This window comes from Chamaea fasciata, unplaced genomic scaffold, assembly GCF_029207755.1.
Source record: "Chamaea fasciata isolate MVZ Bird 193981 ecotype frontalis unplaced genomic scaffold, bChaFas1.0.hap1 SCAF_12, whole genome shotgun sequence".
Taxonomy (NCBI): Eukaryota; Metazoa; Chordata; class Aves; order Passeriformes; family Sylviidae; genus Chamaea; species Chamaea fasciata.
The window spans coordinates 9,031,890-9,051,139 of NW_027094097.1; the positions used below are offsets into that span (position 1 = coordinate 9,031,890).

Below are 19,250 nucleotides of genomic sequence, written 5' to 3' on the forward strand. Positions count from 1 at the left end.
GATGAAGTATTTCCGTATCTTTAAGAGTGCACTAGAAAAGAAGTCACTTACTGGTATCTCTGCTGGCAGCCCATGGCATGGTGCTCTGCAAGCCCCTTCACCAGCTGCCACGTCAGTTTTGCTGTTCAAAAGCCGGTTCCATGACACTTATTTCCTTCCTCAAGGTGAGGTGCACAATGCCAGAGCAGCATTGCACAACTTTTAAAGTCACACCTAAACTCACTGTGCTGGATTAATAACAAATGCAGCAATAAACCTGGAATACTGGAGCATTGCCCTTTGTCAGGCAATGCTTGCTGCTGTTGCTGGGAGTTGGGAGTGACATGGTTTTTTCCCCTGTGACAAATCTTTGTTCCCCCACTGACTATATTTAGACACAAATATATCCAGAATCAACTGTGCCCATGGCAAGCTAAGCTACTGCCTGCAGCAGGCCCCACCAGGGCAACATCACGTGGGCTTTTGTTCTGTCACATCTGCCCTTGCCTCTCCACACTGACGGAAAACACATCATCTCGGCCAGGCTTCGATTGCTGGGCTGCTGGGATGGAGTGGTCTGACTGTCCTTGCCTGATGGTGCCTTTTATCCCCATCTTAAACTTTTCAACATAGAACCTGGCTGTGGGAAGGAGAGCTATCAGTCTCCATTCTGGAAAGGTTACACCTCCTCTTCTCTCTGTCTGTCTGTCACATTGCTATTTGAACACTAGTGTGCTTTAGTTGTGATCCTCCTCAGGGATTTCCTCCTTGACTCAATGAAGCCAGTCTCAAAAACTTCCTACGAGTAGAAGGAAGCTGTGAACATCACTGTTCAGGTAGGGGTCACCACCATGAGGCTGTCTGGGGTCTCAGGGAGGATGGGGTGACATTAGAAATCAGAAAAGGTCCTGAGGCTCAGCTTAGCTCTTGAGATTGCAAAAGCAGTGATGACAAAGCTACTTGGGGTTAGCGTGGGTTGGCAAGCCTAAACAAAAGCCTGAGAAAAGTTAACTCACACTATCAACTTGAGTTAAAACTCCCATTTCCTTGTTCCTTATAAGTACTTGAGGCTGGTCCTGCTACAGTCCGACCATGCTCCTTTTGCAGGTGTGCAGTCAGAGCATTTTCACCAGGAGCTGACTCCTATCAGTGAAGCCCTCCATGCAGCAGAAGTCAGTCTGCCTTGGTCTGCTGGAAGGATCACAGGCAGGGTAATTCCCATTTTCCCACTGCACTTGGATCTCTTGCTGCCTTGGACACAGCTGCCTGCTCTGCTGCGCCCTGTAGCACCACACAATGGGTTTTGTCCCAGCCATGGCTGCTTTTCCACAATGGTTATGTGCATGCTGCTCTTCAGAGTGCATGAAGTTTGATGGCCCTCACTACAAAGATATAACCCCACGTCAGAAATCCCCACTTCTCCTAGAGCTCTTCAGGCAGGTTCTTTGGCTCAGTTTGTGTGTGCTTTACAGTGTAAAGGCTGGGTACCTGCTGCCAGCTCAGCAAGTAGAGCATTTGGGCAGGCACCACTGGATTGGCAGTGAGTTCCTTGGGCTGTACCACCCTGGCTGGGTGGTGGGAATCCATCAATCCTCTCCCTGCCAGCCTGCCTTGAGCAGTGCCCTCCAAACAGGATCATCACTGCTCCTCCAGCACCATCCACGCTGCTTTTATCTTCATTTCCTCCTTGCTTGCTTTTTTTTTTTTTCCACCTGGGATTTCAGTGTTTGTTTGTTTGTTTGGTGTTAAGGAGGCTTTCTTGTTTGCTTTTTTAAATACCTGTTGTGACAGGCAGAGCTGAGAACAAGCCGTGTTGCTCTCTGCATTCACCCGAGAGCCTGTTTGGGAAACAATGCCAAGTAGGGGCAGGGTGGAATGTAGAAATGCAGTTGGGTTTTTCCTGGAAGACTTTCTGTCCTTGGCTGGTTATGTGGGGTGAGGGGTGAGAAGAGCTCGTCAGTGTTAGGTTCTGAAGAGCAAGACCTGTTGTATCATTCTGGAGAAGGTTTCTGCAATACCAAGCACTGTAGTTCTGCTACTGTCTGCACCATCCAGCTGGACCATCCTGACCTCAAGGAGCAGATGGCACTACATTTGCCTTCCTGACATGTGCCCCTCTTGTTCCCTGCCAGTGTTTTCCCTCCTTTGCTGTGGAAGATGGTCTGGGGGTGAGCAGCAGAGCTGGTACATGGGCACCACCAGGTCTGTGCATGCATCCCTCTCATGCACTGTCTCTCACATCCTTGCACGCAGAAGGAAGGACAGCAGGGCGGGTGATCCACGGTGCTCTGGGCAGGAATCTTCCACTTTATTAAAATGGAAGTATTTACTGGCTGCATCAGTTGCCCAGCTGTGGTTAGTTTGCATGAGAACCATTTCCTGCAGTTAAGGAAACTCTTCAGCTTTACAGCAGATCGTGGAAGGAAGAGATACTACAGTGTCCAAAATCCTCTCTTTGCTGAGTGGGCGAATTTCTCACCTGAATCTCTGCCATCGAAGCACTTAGGGTGACAGGAACAGAGCTGCCATTGCTGTGCTGCAAGTAAATACCTTAAGTTCCAGTGAGGAAGGGAGAGGGGCCCAGGAGAGGGACAGCAGGAGAGCCAGGGCTGGGTGGTCAGGATGGTGCTTTAAGGGCTTTGGGGCCTGACATGCCATCTTTCTGCACTTGGTGACATCTACTTGCCAGCACCCTGTCTGGATGGTGGGATCTGACATGCTGCTCAGTGCTTCAGGGAGCCAGCAGAGGAGTGGTTTGTGTTGTAGTGTGTGTTTGAGTTGGGTTCTTCTGCTTGAAGCTGTTAGAAATCCATTCAGCCATGCTGTAGATCTGGGAATGGATGCCTCCTGCTTGTCCTCTTCTGCCAGTCATCATAAACACACTCCCCCTTGCAGCAGTCTCATCATCTAACACACAAGAAAAACTATCCATCAAGTTCTGAACCTTGCTTGAAAGTGGATTTTTATAGGTCATAGGTGTAACCTGCCTTTTTAAATGGTAATTGGTAAAGGTGATCTCTGATAATGTTCTTCCAAGGGCTGGGACAGAAGGCACAGAGGCTTTCCTGGCCTTGCAAGTTTTCCTACCTATGAAATCATGTCACTTCTGTGAGTCCACATTTATTTCTGCAGAAGGAAAGACTGCTCTGCAGTGCCTCATGGAGAGTCACCAGATATTTTGGATGGATGTTGGAATATGATGGAGTGTCCAGCACTAAATTGTCTCTGCTCTGGGAGGTGCAAAACCCTGCAATCAGTCCAGAGAAGTTATCCCACTCTGTTGTCTTGTTTCCTCTACCCTATAGCTGCAAGGTGTGCGGGATGCCTTGGAGGAATCAGCATAATCTAAAAAAATACTCTTCTTGGTTCAAGTCTTGCAGCAGCTGTTTTGTCACAAGACCCTCATTGGCAGAGCAGGTTATTTGCCACTGTTTAATTGGAGTCAGTGACTGGTTTTAATTAGAGGGGGAAAAACAAGCAACTCATTTGTGATTTGCATACATCAGTGACTATCCTCTTTCTGTGTGTTTGCTCACACTATCTCCTCAAAATGTGACATAACAAGAAGAGGGATGAGGGAACAGTGAAGTGTTAGGTAAGAATCAGTAATACCCTATTTCATGTTCAGCATTTTCTTCTTACAAATTGAGTCCTTCTTAAAAGTATTGATAGAGGACAGAAGAAGGGCCTTCCTGCTACATAAGTTATTATCCACAGCAAGGAGGATACCACAAGGCAGATGAAGAAGCAGCACAGGTCTGTGGTCTGTGGAACCAACAGAAACAGAGCAGCAGAGGGTTTGTGCTTCCCAAGGGTGGATGTCAGGCTAAAGCTGGGGACACTGCTGGCTCCTTGTCCAACATTTGAGTAAGTGTCCTTTGGGCTCAGTTTGTTCATTAGTGTTGGACGTGATCTGTCAGCTCCTGCAGTCTGGCCCTGCTGGTCCTGCCTGCTTCTGGCCAGTCACTTTGATCTTCTTAGGCCAACTGGTGCCGGTTCAGCTGTTAAATAGTCTCCATAGGTATTTCACAAAGACAGGAGGTGCTTTCCCTAGTGTTCCTCTTCAACAGCTGCAGCATGGCTGTTGTGGATAGGAGAGGCTGATTTGCAAAGACATCTGAGATCCACTGTGTCAAGGGAAATGTGAAGGTAAACAGGAGGAGCAGCACAGAGCTCTGCCCCTGGTTAGCAGGATTGTTCTGCATGGATGGAGGAAGAAAGTGGCTTGGCAGCAGTGGAGCAGGCAGATATCTTGGTGAATCACAGGTTCAACATGAGTCACTGCTGTCACAGGGCTGTGAGAAAGGCACACGTCACAGGGGGCTGTGTAAGGAGCTGCCTGCTTCCCAAGGCATCTGAAGCATTCCCCCTGTTCCCAGTGCTGGTAAATCCGTCATGCGTGCTATTCCCGTTTTGGATGCTGCATTTTGAGGAATACATGGGCCAATAGCCGAGAGTTCATGGAGAGCAGTGAGAGTGGTCAGAGGGCTGGAAACCATGAGGAATGTGAAAAGCTTGAAAGGACCTGGGATTGTTTAGTCTAGGAAAGAGCAAGCTGGAGGGGGGGGGGGGGGGGAGCAATATGAAAAGCTTTCAAAGACATAAAAGGCTGCTGCAAAAAGTGCAGGAGTGATCTGTTCTTAGTAGCTACTAGGAAGAAGATATCTAGTCATAGGCTGAGCAAGGAAATTTAGTCATTGGGGAAGACTTACATAAGTGGAAGACTGATGAAGTACTGAAACCTCAGTGCATGTGGGATTGGTGTCAGGAGACCTTCAGAGCACCTGTCTCTGGGTGAGTGGGAGAGGAACTCACCTTGCTTTGGCTGGTGAGATGTACTGTAAGACCTTTGTAGATGTGTCCCCAGTTGCTGGAAGATTATTTTCTAAAGCTTGTGATGAAGTTTGCCTCTTTTAAACAGGCATACATTTCCCAGATGCTGCTGACCTTCCTGTTACAAGACATCAGGGATTACACATGGCAGTGACACTTTATCACTGCTGTAGCAGCAATTTTCCAAGCTCCTGGTCAGGCTGCAGGCTTGCACCAAGATGTGGGGGAAGCCTCATTGTTAAGGACAGGGATCCAGAGCGTGTTCACCTATGGTGGGACAGCAGGGGAGCCCAGGGCTTGCTGCTTGTCCCTGTGTACAACCATGCCAGGTGATGCACACACACAGTCCTTGGCCTGATGACATTAGATGGTTCAGGGGAATCCCCCCACCAAGGCAGAGATCCCCAGCACTTTTTTTTTTTTTTTTCTGCTGGTTCAGGGACAGACTTTGGCTGTGCTTTTTATTGTGAAAATTCAGAGCATGTCTTTGTGTCCTAAATAGGCGATTGTCCTGATCCTCATCCCTGGGATCCATTATGTCTTAGCAAATTACTTTCTCTCTTTTAAATGCCTTAGTGATTAAAGATGCCACAGCAGATACCCTTAATGAGTACAAAAAGGGTAATAATTCCTCTTGTTGGCACTGAATGCAATTAATCAGGCCCCTTTACTTGCTTTTTAAACAGATGAGGCATTTAAGGCCAAGCAAGTTTTTAATTGGACTTTAATGTTTCTCATTTGCTTCATTTTGGCACAAGCGTAGGAATTCCCACCCCCAGGTTTGCTGGATTTATTCAGGGTGATAGAAGGCTCAGCATGGAATGAAGACTCAGCAGCAGACTCAAACATGTCCTTCAGCCTGGCCCAGGCTGTGTCCTGCTGCAGGAGCACAGAATTGTCTGGACAGAAGCAGAACCAGGTTATCCAGCCCTGAGCCAGTTTCCAGCATGGGGCTGACATTGGATATTAATATTTCTGGAGTAGTCGTCTACGCCATGGTAGCCTGGCCTTTTTTGTCAGGTTCCCTTGCCTTGAAGGAACTGTTGACTTGTGAGTATTCTTGTGATTATTTGGATGCCATTGATGGAGGTCCAAATCATAGGCCAGACTCTGTAGCTTCAAACAAGGGGTGAATTTTATGTTTTGAGCAATATTCCTGAGATCCATGGCCAAGAGGACATACAGAGGCCTTGAGCACCATTACAGATGGATGTGTGCATCCAGATGCTAATTTATGCCAGGAATTGCCATGGAAGAAGGGATACACCATAAGCAGCCCTCGTCTAATTTGCGGTTCCTGCTCCCTGAAGCCAGCACCACCTCTTCTTCCAGCTCTGGCCATGGACCATCTTGTCTTTGGTTCCCTTCCCTCCCATCTATTCTCCACTGTGGTTTGGGGACAGCAGGGGCCTGTCAGCAGGTCCCAGTCTTTCATGCAGAGACATGCTCAGCAGCCCAGCTTGGCCGATTGGCTCCTGTCCCAACTCAGCTCTTCCCCACCAGCAGCCAACAGCCCAAGGTTCAGCCAAGAAGGATCAGTCTCAGCATGTGTGAGCCTGCCTCTGAGCCTGCTTGTCACTCTGCAGGAAAGAGATTTCTCTAACACCCAGGAAAGATCCCAGAACTTTCAGCTGGGTTTTTCCAGGTGTGTGCTGTGTCCTTTGCAGTCAGACCTGTCTATTTTTCAACTGACAGTGACTTTGGACTTCCACCCACGAAAAGGTCAGTGGATGCAGATGAGCTGTGGGTGTCCTTGCATAGATGAGATGGCTCTTGGGTCGTTGGGGATTTTTGTCCCTAAAAAACATTTAGGAGAAATCTAGGGACAAGGGACAACACCTTCCATTTCTACATCCCTGCTATTCCCACTTCAACAGTAGGAAAATCTTAAGCCCAAGTGTGTCAGAAAAGTTAAGTATATTCAGAGAGATGTGTTATTGAATATGTTGTGTTAATTTAAACACCTTCTGCCCGCCAGGCTTGAGGCGGAGGAGCTTTGCCAGCTGGATCAGCCATAGCACTTCCCTAGATCTGTTTCAGGGCATCTTTAAGGCCTCCCAGTGCAGCATAGGGAACTGCTGTGCACGACCACCAGGCTCTGCTTTCCAGGCAGCTGCGCAGCAGGGAATGCCATGGGGGATGTTTGCCCAATATTTTATTTGGTTCATCCTTATTCTTTGTCATATCTCCTTCTTTCCTCTGACTCCCTCAAATCTTGAACATGCATCTGATACTGGGTTTGGTAGTTGAGCAAGGCTTATGTAGTCCTGGATAGCCAAATGTGGGAACCAAGTCTCTCCAATTTTATCTTGTCCTGAGAACATCTTTGCCCATTTTCCCCCCTTACACCACTTTCCTGCAACCTACAAATAAGGATTTCTGGAGCCATCATGCCTTGAAAAGTAAGGCAGAATTGGAGGCTGAGCAAGGATCAAGGTTTTATTGTGTGATCATGGTGTGAAGGGCTGGAGACATCTTAATGAGATGTTCAGGGATAAAGGCAAGTCAAAGAGCATCCAGCTTGTTTTGTATCCCCACAGAGTGAACAACTGCTGACTGTTGCCTGTGCTCCAGCCAAGGGCAGGGACTGAAGGAAATAAGAGGCCCACGTCCTAGGACATTTCTGCTCCTCTGGCTGGTACTAAAAGGGCCAGGCAGCCTTGTCCAGTTGCTGTGGAGCCTGCCAAGATGTCCTTAATCTCAAATATATCTATGTCAGGAAGCTGCAACCCCAAGTGACTCTAGCCAGCCATTCTTTCATTAAGAGTCTTCTGGCTGAGGCTTACAGAGTTGTCATTTTCTTTGATTTAATTCCATATAAACTGCAGAATTATTTTCCTTTAGAGGCTTGCAAATTACGGAAGAATAAACCACGCTAATGATCCGATAAGGACAGCTTTGGATAGGTTCCCAAGGACGGCTACCCCTGGGCAGGAGTGTGCTCAGAGAGCACTGATGGAGAGCAATTTGCCATGCTCACCTGGCTGCCCTCCTTGGGCCCCCCTTCCCGAATTCCTTCATCTCTCAGGAACGAGAGTAATTTCCTCTCTGGCTTCTTGCAGAGGCAAAGGCCCTGCAGACCTGAAGTTATCTCTGGAATGTGTGTAAACATGAGTTCAATGGGATGCTGTTTGCCCCCCATTCCTCGGGGGGGTTTAAGAAGGGTTAATACAAGTTTGTTTTATGGGTTCCTATCCCTGAGAATTGTCTTCCTTAGAGGGCAGCTCGGCTGACCTGAGCTCCTGTGTGTGCATTTCCCAGCATAAAGGGGAGATTTGGGGGCCCCACTGCGTGGGTGGGATTTCACTCCTCTAAGAACAAGGGATGAAAGACCAAAGTGGTCTTCTTGCCAAACAGGGACCCAGAGATGGTATGGGATCACTGCATGTGCACTGGGACTCAATGTACAGCTAACAGGATTTAGGTGATGTTTGGACAGAAGCAAATCAGGAGAAGGGTGGGAGTTACAGGCAGTTCTGTGCTCCCATCTTCAAAGAGCATTGAAACGTAAGCAGGGAGACAAAACCTTAGAAGTGATGTACGGGCTGGGGCAAAATGCATTTCAATGAGAGGCATAAGGAACTCTTATCTGTTTGCATAAAAATAATTCAGATGTAAGTTCAGTAGTGGCGTACAAGTATGTCACTAATAAGACTCTCCTGGAGACCAAAGCGTTCTTGAATTTAGAATAAGGAGCAGCAACCAGAACCTAAAACTAGAGAAAATCAAACATTAATACCAATGAAATGGTTAATTCCTAGATGTGTTGTCAGCACTGGTGACGCACTGAGGCTGGATGCCTTCCAGAAAACAACACTTTAACTGAAGACAAAGAACCAGACTTAGCACAGAGGTGATCAGTGGAATGGCTTGGCCTGGTATATACAAGGGGTCAAACTAGATGATTTAATGATCTCTTTTGGCCTGAAAGCTCTCTGTTCTCTTAAGAAGATAAATGAAAAAGCCCTTTCACAAAAACCAAGCACTTGAGAAATGTGTGTAATGAACTCTGCTGCTTCTAGGGGAACAGCAGAGCAGGATCTGCAGGAAGCGTGACCTTGCTGCCTGCAGGCTCCCTGGAGTTGGTGGCCATCTGTTTGGTGGTGGTGGCTCACCACCATCGAAGCCACCACTCTCATGTGTGACGTTTCTCAGCTCTGTTTTTAATTCCCATCTCCCTGCATTCAACCAATATTTGCTCTTTAATCTCCATCAGGGTGAAGAGGCCAAGCGGTATGAGTAGCCTCCTGGGGAAGATCGGTGCCAAAAAGCAGAAGATGAGCACACTGGAGAAATCTAAACTGGACTGGGAGAACTTCAAGGAGGAGGAGGGGATTGTGGAGGAGCTGGCAATCCATAACCGAGGGAAAGACGGGTAAGAGGGACTTTACCTAATAGTAGTCCAGAATTTCCCACTGCTTCCTTTACATGTGGGAAGCCCATTGCTGGCTACAGAGTTCAAAACCCCATGGGATTTCTTAAGGATTTATTTTAGGGATACAATAAAGCCAGTAGCTGCTGTAAGCATCACAGGGGGCAGGTAAGTCTGCAAACACCTATCACTCTCTGCTAACAACCTTGTGAGTTCTCTAAGTCCAGCCAATGTCTGGCTTTATCATCTATTCTTCTTGTGGCACAGAGCATGAACTGGTCTAATGCAGCCCCCTCCATGAGGAAACACAATTGCCTTTGTCGTGTTTTCTTTTTTCAGTTTGGGAGGGTTTTGTTCTGTTCTTCAAATGACATGTTTCAGCTGCATCTGTCCTCCTTCCTCCCGCATAAAGATTTGTGTAAACCCAGAACAGCTGGCAAGGTGCATTAAGGATTATGGCAGCACTGGGCGCTGGTTGTGTGCATCAAGCAATGTTCACTCCTATGAAGTTAATGGAAGTATCATAAAAGTAAATGGCGATGCTGTAAATAAAACAGAAAGCTAATAACATGCACTGCGGGGAGTGATAATGAGATCAGAAGCAGCATTTCCACTACAAGTGCTTTGCTAAGCTCTGGGAAAACATAACCGGCTTAGTGGACAGCTCATAAAATGTAGATTTTATTATAAGCTGTTCTTTTACTCTACAGGAAAAACTCAAAACTTCTGCATTCCAACAGATTGTGTTTTTTCTATTTTAAACAGATATTTTATAACCACCAAACTATCAAATAGATATTTTCAGTTTGGTCTTGGACCCTTCCACAACACACCTTCTCCATCAAATCTCCCCTGGTTTGTTTTGATGGCATGCCCTTGAAAAATTAGAGCAATTCAGTAGGAGTGCTGAAGAGGGGCAGCTGTTCCTCTGAGTTCCCTGAAGTCCAAGGAGGTGAATGGTTTACACAACACACAGGTGTGGCAGTGCAGTGTTTTGTGTCATCTCTTGTATGCCCAAACCCAGTTCTTGGTCAGTGCTGTTTCCTTTCCCACCCCATCCAAGCAGGACAGCTTGCTCTTCATGCCTGAAAACCCTTTCCAAAGACACTCACGTGATGGTCCTTGGAGGCTAAAGAAGGGATCAGCACATGGAAAAGATGAGCAAAGCAGAGCAGCAATTTTAAGAGCATCTTTAATCTTGGACAGCTTTGGGTATTGCTGCCTGTCACATCCCAGGCTAGAAAATCTGCTGAGCTCTTTGCAAGCGGTTTTTGTCATTAAACCAATGAGGAACATAATGCCAGGATAACTTCAGACACTCCTTACGAATATGTTTATACTAGTCAGGCATGTAGTGTGAGGGGATCAACCAAGCATCTGCTCACTAGGAATTACTTCCACCTTCAAGGTAAAGGGAGAAGGGAGGAGCACCGATGGAAGGACAGCCCACTGCATTTCTGCTTACAGACCACCTGGGTGGGAAGGGTGCAGAACCCTCACAGAGCAGCCATCCCACCTGGGGGGTAGGTCACACAGACACAGCTGCTACCGGCCTCAGGTCATTTCACAGGAGCCTGTTGTCCCTTCTGCAGCTGCCTCTTCTCCTTTAATAATGTCAACTGTGCTCACCCTTCAGTGGGCAATCATTTACACATCTCTATAAAAATTGTAATGAGCTGTTGTTAACCCTTCAACCCAGGCAGGCGAGAGCAGGGCGCTGCCTTTAATCCCTGGTGCTGTTAGAAACCTCTGCTCCCCACGTGTCCTGCTGTGTGATTGTAAGTGTCTGACTGACAAAGAAAGCTACAGCCCACTCCTGGAGGTGTTTGCTCAATGCCACACATCCTGTGCACTTACCAGGGATATGGTCCATGTGTATCTCAAGGAAGGCAGGAAGCATTACTTTTTTGCTCGAGAGGGAAGACAGGCTGAATTCCTTTATTGTGATAGCCCTGTAGAAGTTGCTGCAGCCCAGAGCTCCTCGTACCTCCCTGGCCTTTCTCCAGCAGCCACACATGCTTGGCCAGAACACGGCAACCAGTGGAGCAGTGGGGCTGTGGCATCTTTCTGCTGCCGGGGCTGTGGCATCTTTCTGCTGCCGGGGCTGTGGCATCTTTCTGCTGCCAGTGCTGGTTAATCAGCCAGCCACAGCCTGGGCCTAGAATTCCTGAAAAAGAGGAGACATGTGCTGCCCCATGGCTCTGTCCTCCCTTGCCTCTGATTTTCCACCTCTTGTACACCCAGCCCCCATCCAGTGATTTGCATTTCCTTAGGTATAGAATCTGGGCTTTTACAGCCTGGCTGTATCAGGTCCTGAGGGCCTGTCCTGGATTTGACAGGAGGGGCTGGAGTAAGGAGCAGAGGCAGCTATCCCCTTTGCTGTTCATCTCTCTGATGTGCTTTATAAATGAAAATGTGTAGTGGCCTCTTAATTGGGCCACCTTTGTAGGGCAGCCCCATGGGGGAGCAGCCGGCCCCATGCACTCCTGCACCGGGTGACTGATGGTGACTGACAGGGGACTGGCAGCACCAGAGACCCTCCCCAGAGCAGCTTGCAGCTGCCCTTGTTAGCAGAGACAGCCTTGCTCCCAATGGATTTACTTTGCTCTGCTGTGGATCACAGCTGCCCTGTTTCCAGGCAGGTTGATAATTTACAGGAAGGTATTGATTCAGGTAGCAAAGGTTGTTTAGACAAGTGCAGATCGGGTGTTTGTGCCTCACTCGTGTACTTTGCACCGTGTTTGATGGTGCCTTGGTGTCGGCCGCACAAAGCTGGCTGAGCACAGAGAGAGCTGCAGCTCCAGCACAGGCTTCAGAGCATGGAGGGACTTGTGCCAGCCCTGCAGCTTTCCTGCTCACAGCCGTCTGCACCTCCAGCCCCTGTGTGCCTGCAGCACAAGCCAGCCAGGCTCCACAAGCTCCAGTGTACGCCCAGGTAGTGCCTGGGGGGTCTGCTCTGGTACCTACAGCACTTGCTGTGACCAGCCAAGGACAACGCCATGGGATGACGTCGCAGTTCCTCCTCTGTGCAGCGCTGCTGGCTGCAGCTGTGAGACCACATTCCTGGTTCATGATCCGTACGGATCCCCCAGGAGCCAGGCCCGGCCCACCAGAGAGGCACAGCAGTCAGGGAGGAAGAGGAGGAGAAAGAGACTGACCCCTTGCTGGGGTTGATAGATGGGTGTCACAGAGGGGCCAAAAGAGCTTCACATTCAGTAGGCTGGGCTGTTGCTGCCCAGGCCATTGGGGTGTTCCCAGATGAACATCAGTAACTCCTGGCCTTGTCTTCCCAGCTGGGGTTGTGGTTGGTGTTTACCAGTGGAGGAGGGGAAAAACCACACGCCAGCAATATGACACTGAGCACATACAGCGTGACCCCTCAGCTTCCTTCCTGTGGCCTCTCTGAGCCCAGCCCCAGGAGCCGGTCACCTCCCTGCTTACGGGGATGAAGGGAAGTGACACTCCCCTGCCTGCCTTTCCTGAACCAGTGTGGGGAGAGGGCCTCAGTGCACAGCCCTCCTCCAACAGTGAAGGGCAGGGGCCACAAAAATACCTCCTCCCAGCCGACTCTGCCTGCATTGCGCTGTGCTGGTCCCTGCCCCTTGCAGCTGGCGGAGATGAGCTGACCCAGTTGTGTCAGCACATGACAGGCTGGAGCTGCGATGGGAATGGGGTGGCAGCAGGGACGCATGGGGCTCTTCACCCGCTTGGGGGAATCACTCGCTGAAATGAATCTGGATTCATTCATTTCCAATGATGGCTGGATAGGCAGGAGTGTCAGGCCTGTCCCTTGCAGCAAGGGCAAAGGCTCCCTGCTGGGAACACATTCAGTACAGGTTCAATAGTTGTAGCATAAAGAGTTGCAGAATCACAGAATGGTTCAGGTTGGAAGGGACCTTTAAGGGCCAACTAATCCAACCACCAGCAGTGAGCAGGGATCCTTTATCTGGATCAGATTGCTTAGAGCCCCATCCAGCCTGACCTTGCAGGGACCTCATCACCAAGTGTTCATCTGTCTCAGAGAGACCACTGGTAGGAGTGGCCTTCAGCCTTCCCATGTGGGTCTTGGGCACTTTCATGCATACTGCCAGCAGCCTGGAAAACCTGCAGAGCCTGAGATGCTCATCTTCCCTTAGGCTTTGGTCTTGCTTTCAAGCAGTGGGTTGCCCTGGTGAGCAGGAAAAGCAGTGACTGACAGAACAGCAAAATTCAGTGGTTCCCCACACAAGTTTAATGACCTTGTCATGGCAGTCCAGTGTTTGCCACCCTGGAACAAATGCAAAACAATTGTGATGATTCAATTACAGCTCCTGTTTTGAATTGCAATTTCACTCCCTCTGTAGGTTAATTAGTAGCACAGCCCCGGGCTGTCTGTGGCAAGGGTTTGCAGCGAAGTACATTAAAATTCAGCTGCCTGCCATTAATGAGCAGCAAGGTGCTTTTCTAGGCACAGGAGTGCCTTCTTCCTCACAGCACTCAGGTGCTGTGCTGAGGGGCAGCACTAAATACTCAGTGGTGGTTAGAAGCTGGTCTGTGGCTGGGAAACCCGTGGCCTGCATCCCTGAACTGCTGCTGCAGGCTTTCTGGGTAATACTTTTTGCATACCTAAATGTTCCCTGTCTTGTTCCTGGCTTGTCTCATGGGCCTGTCAGCTTGTATTGAAGGTTGTGGTTGGGTTTGAGATTCTTTGCTAGGTGGTGCAAAGGCCTGCTCTGATCCCCTTCAAAGTGTCTGTGGAGGACTTTTCTCAGCTGTAGAAGAGCTGGAACCAAAATCAGTCCGTTCAGTTCTCTAGCCTGTGTGACCACCAGACCTCTGGGAGTCCCCCAGATGACAGCCAGCAGGCCACAGAGCAGTTTTAGTGTCCACAGATATTCAGTGGAGTGATCAGTTCATGGAAAGAGAGGGAGGCGATACAGATGGTGATTTCCCTCCCTGCTCATCCCTTCGGGTGGGATTTGCCCCAGGCTGGGGGCCACACAGGCTGCCACGGGCACTGCTCACAGCCTCTGCCTCTGCCTCCCTGCAGGTACATCGAGAGGAAAGCATTCCTGGAGCGCGTGGATCACAGGCAGTTTGAAATCGAACGCGACATCAGACTGAGCAGGATGAAGCCCTGACGTGCTGGGGGTGGCCGTGGGATCTTGCTCCCTTCTGTGCCCCAGGGCTGGCTGGGGGCTGCTGGCCACCAACAACCACCAAGCACGGAAACTGTTCTCCACCCAAGACTCGGCCTGTATGTCTCAACATACAGGATTTTCCTTTTACTGTAATAATTTGGGGAGGGTATTTGTCAATGGACAGGAGGCACTTTGAGGGTTAAATGGCCCAGCAGCTGATAGAAGACATTGGTGCAATTCTGGCAACAACTTTCCAAGGAGAAGAGGTGGTGGCATCCATCCTTTACCAATCCCAAGTGCTTCTGGCAGCAGGAGGAGTCACCAAGGCTGGGAGAGTACTGGCATGTTTGGTGGTAAGAGTGGAGCTGCGAGAAGGTTTCATGGCTGCTGTGCATACGCAAGCTGTGGGCTGGAGCCCTTTTGCTGGCTCTGCCAGCCCCGCAGCACTCCTTGCCCCTCCACCCTGTGCTCCTGTCCAGACAAAGCCAAACTGTCTGTACTTGTTCATGGGGTCTGATGATGCTGGGGGGGTTAAGCAAACTGGTGAAGAAATCCTTCCTTGTTCACACTGTCAAGAAGATGGGAGCAGCTGCAGCAGGCAGGAAGGGCCAGGATCTGAGTGTTCACGTGAATAAAGTATTCCATCCCAACACTCTTGCATGCTGGCAGTGTGGTTTGTGTGGGAAGCAAAGGACAAAGAAATTAAGGATCACATATAGTAAGGAGTTTGTGATGGGAGTCATAAAAACCTCTCAGAGGTGCCTAGTGCGTGCCCTGATAGCAGCCTGGGGGTCAGAGCAAGGGCTTGAATCACTTTCCCTCCTCATTACTGGGCCTGGTGGTACAATGAAACCCAGAACTGAGCGTGACAAGGTCAATGTAGTCCTGTAGCAGTGCTGCAGGAGTAAGGAAACCCATCCAAAGCATGGCCACACAGGGACATTCAGCAGTGCAGCTGCCTGGGAGGGCAGGCCAAGGTGCCTGGGTGTGGAACAAGCAGCTGGAGCTGGAGACCAGTAACACACCATCATCCTGGCTGTTCCTGCTGGCCTGGCTCTGGTGGAGCTGGGCAGCTCCTGATGTCTGGCCTGTGCACATCCTTGGAGGAGAGCAGCATTTCACCAGCATTTCCCCACAGGATGCTCTGGGCCCGCTTGGCGGGGCAGCCCGTGCTGGTTCTGTGCTGGGGGAAAGCAGCGCAAACCCCGTCCTTCCTGCCCACAGGGTGAGCCATGCTGTCACTGCCCATGGCCCCTTGCCTGTGGCTCTGAGCACAGTCTGAGCCTTGGGCTCATGTGTCTGCTGCTGAGTCAGCCCCTGCTCTGTGGCCTGCAGGATAGACCAGAACAAAACACCACGTGCTCAGGGGAGCTGCAGCCTTTGGGGCTCTGTTCTATACAGAATCAGCTGTAATGGACCTGCTTGAACAAGCCTGAAATTGGACAGAAACAAAACAACAGAGTGATGGTATGTTTTCATCTGCAAACACTTCCAAGCCAGTTGCTGCTCTGGCTTAGGTTGCAAAACCAACCAGAGTCCCTGTGCAGGGCACTGTTGCGGGGATCTCTCAGCCTGGGGCTCCTGAGTGGCAGAGAATGGCCCTGGCAGGACCTCAGTGGGGGCTGTGGAGTAAGGCAGGTGCTGCTGCAGTAGTTAGGCTGCTCTCCTACTTGGAATGGTAGTGCTGGACCATCTCCAGTGCCTTCTCTCCTTGTGAGCTGTCCTGCCTTCCTTACAGGGTCCCTCCCAACAGGGACCCCAAGGCAGCCCAGGCTTGTTTTGCTGCAGATCCCCGAAGATGGTGAGATGCCGAGGCAGCCACAGGCAGGGCTGGGAGGGCTGGGCCTGCTGTGCGTGCTGAGCAGGCAGCCAGGGAAATTATTTGCCTATTGCTTTGCTGTTGCTGAGCAGAGAAGAAGGAATATTTGGGAACATCTCTGCCCTGTGTCCCCCTTGACTCTTGACGCTGGGCAGCAGCAGGGAACTGTCATGTCACCTCTGCACATGCTGGGACCCTGTGGCATCTGGCTTCTGGGGGCTGCTGACCAAAACTTTTGCTGCAGTGTGAGTATCCCTGCTGCATTCTAGCACCCTTTCTGCTCCAACAGCTGGGCAGCACCAAGTAGGTAAATGGAAAATAATTCTGTGCACTGTATCATGAGCAAGAGCAGAATGGAGATGCAACAAGTACCCTCAGAGATCCCAGACCAGAGGCACCAAACCCAGCCTTGTTTTTAAAACCATTGAAGAGCTCCAGGCTGTGTCCATAGTGAGTCCTGCAGCTGCATCTGGCTCTGGATGGCTTGGGGGTGGCTTTGGATTCGCATGTACGCTAACAGTGTGTTAGAGGAATGTGGCCAGCACAACCTCCGCTGGCATGCTGGTGAACTGGGAAAATTGATGACCCCCAATTTACAGGATCCTGCCTGCCAGCCCCAGCTATGCTCTTCAGAAACCCTCCAGAGTTTTTTCTTCTCTTCAGCTGAGCAAATCTGGAAAATCTTGAAATCTTGGAAGCAACCTGACCTGATGGAAAGGTGCAGTGTAATGACTGTGGCCGAGAGCCTTGACTCCCCTCTCTGCTGGGCTCCCCAGCTCGTGGCAGCATGGTGTGCCCAGCTCAGCTTGAGGATGCTGGGCTGCGGTGCCAGCTCCTAGCCCAGCAAGCTGGGACAGGCTTGGCGGGATGGCCGGGAGGCAGCCTCCAGCCTGGGCTGATTCCTGGCTTTCTCCATGCTCCCAAGCGTCCCGCGTTTTTGCTGGGTTGGATCATGTATTCCTTGCCTCTCTTTGCTGAAGACGAGGAGTGATTTACAGGTCTCCAGAAAACACAGCTTGGCTGCTTTGGAAGGAAAAAAAAATCCAACCAAAACCCCTCTCTGCTTGCTATTTCCATTGCTCCGTCACCTTCCCACGAAGGGGGGTGGCCCCAGGACCCACCAGCCCTTGCTGTCCCTGCAGCCCTGCACTTTCTGCGAGGAGCAATGTTCTCAGATGTGGGTCCATCTTTTGAGACATTCCCACTTGGAGCTGTCTTCTCAGGGAAGGTCCTCTGTTCTCCATGAGTTGGAACCCCCCTTGGGCATTTGCTTGGGGTAATTTTGGCCCTAAAAGGAGTTCTCATGGCCAAAGCATCACCTCACCCCAAGGAGCTCCCCCTTCCCTGGCTGTCTGAAGGGGCCCCTTGTGCAGCTGAGCCCCAAACAAGGCTCCAATTGTGTCCATGTGTCCTAATGGTCAGGGCTTCTGTCGCAGCATCCCTGTGCTGGGGCCATGGGTAAAACCAGCTGTGTCCAACCCACCCCCACAGGCTCAGCTTTACAGATCTGCTGGGGTTTGTGGGGGCTGTTATGGGGCCATGGGAATCGTGACAGGGAGGTAACACTGCATTTAAAGCTGCTTCAGTGAAAGGGATGCAGGAATAAATGTTAGCTCTCAACATGGGAGGAGATCGAATGGCTGGGGGTGCATGCCATAGCCCCAGGCTGTGCCAAGGACCACAAGGGGATTCATGGACAGAGATGCCATGGGGCAAAATGTGGCAGCTGGGAGAAAAAAGGGCCAGAGTGTGGGGCTGACCTTAGGAGCACCTCCCCGCAGCCAGGGCAGCAGTTCCTCAAGGGGCAGAGCTGGTGCCTGAAAGGTGATACTGGCAGCACCATATCCTTTTCCACGATGTTTTCAGCCTCTTCCCACCTCTCCTTCAGAGCAATGTCCCACCTAGCAGTACAGTGGGATTCTGTTTACTGTGTGTTCAAAACTAATGGGGTGTAATGGAATGGCCTGCGAGTCTCCCACCCCATTTGAGGGTCTCCACCCCAGGGCATCCTTGTGCTGGTTGTGGGTGCTGGCACAGACATTTGAAACTCAGCTGATGGCGATGGCACAGCCAGCCCTTCCTGCTGTCAGCCCTTCCCGCTCCCAGCAGTGAGCCCCAGCCGGGGGCGAGGATCTGTGCCAGCCCTCACTGGGGGATGAATGGGGAGACAAACAGAGCTGCTACTGTTGGGGCAGCCTGAGGCCTGCAGTCCGCCTTGGCTTTGGTGGAGATGAGGGGGTGCCCCGCCATCCTGCTCTTCAGAAAGGCAGGCAGCCTCCCCCAGCATCTTCTCTCCACAGCTAAGAACCAACCCAGTGCCACAGAGAAGCACGGGGATAAATCCTGGTTGTGATCCTGTTGGGTCCCGTGATATTACAAGCCAAGAGAAATGTCCTCATTATTTCCAGAATATTGAAGTCTAATAAATCCTGTCCTGCCTTACAGGATTTATTTCTTCATTCATTGCTAGGAGACTCAGTCCTGGGTAATCCTATTGCTGCTCCAGGAGGTGGGGAGTGGCTTTCTGAAGCACAGACCTGGCAGGGCTGTGGGCAGGAGCAGGAAGCCCCAGCTGAAGCTGCTGGTCCTGGCAAACATCCCAGTGCCAGCCCATTTCCTGGTATGTCCCACTGTCCCAGTGCTGTGCCCTGTGTTTGATTCACCAAAATTAATCTCATCCAATGGTTGGGGCATGGCAGGGCCAATGGGACATTAATTGGCTGCTACCCAATTAATATGGCATGGCTCAGCACAGCCTGCTCCCCCTGTCCATTGTGCATCTGCCATGCTCCCCCAAATCTCACTTTTATCTGCTACACCTTCTCACAGTATATCCAGCAGGAAAAGGTGCAAAGATTCAGGAATAGCCAGGCCCAGCACAGCCAGTCCCCTGCAGCCACAGCCTGCCCGTGTGGAGCCAGCCGTGCCTGGCTCACCATACACCAGGGACTCTATGAGAGACAGTGATGGACACATGAATATGGCTGGAAATTTTGCCGTTGAAGTGTTTTCCATAGCAACCGTTGCTGGGGCAACCTGCATCCCGAGAAGCATCCATCCCGAAACACCCAGCCCTATGTCCAGTGGAGCTGGCAGGGAATCATGGCATGGGACTGGTGGGACTCTT

At 50.6% G+C, this 19,250-nt stretch overlaps 1 protein-coding gene across 1 annotated transcript in view; it reads left to right on the plus strand.

The window, feature by feature from the left end:
• Positions 1–14,956, plus strand: part of CFDP1 (craniofacial development protein 1) — a 62,364-nt gene extending 47,408 nt beyond the window's left edge. The window contains exons 6-7 of the mRNA XM_066194410.1: positions 9,029–9,187; positions 14,214–14,956. Of these exons, the coding sequence (XP_066050507.1) occupies positions 9,029–9,187; positions 14,214–14,304 (250 nt within the window). The 3' untranslated portion in view covers positions 14,305–14,956. The remainder of the gene's footprint in view (positions 1–9,028; positions 9,188–14,213) is intronic.
• Positions 14,957–19,250: the final 4,294 nt, after the last annotated feature.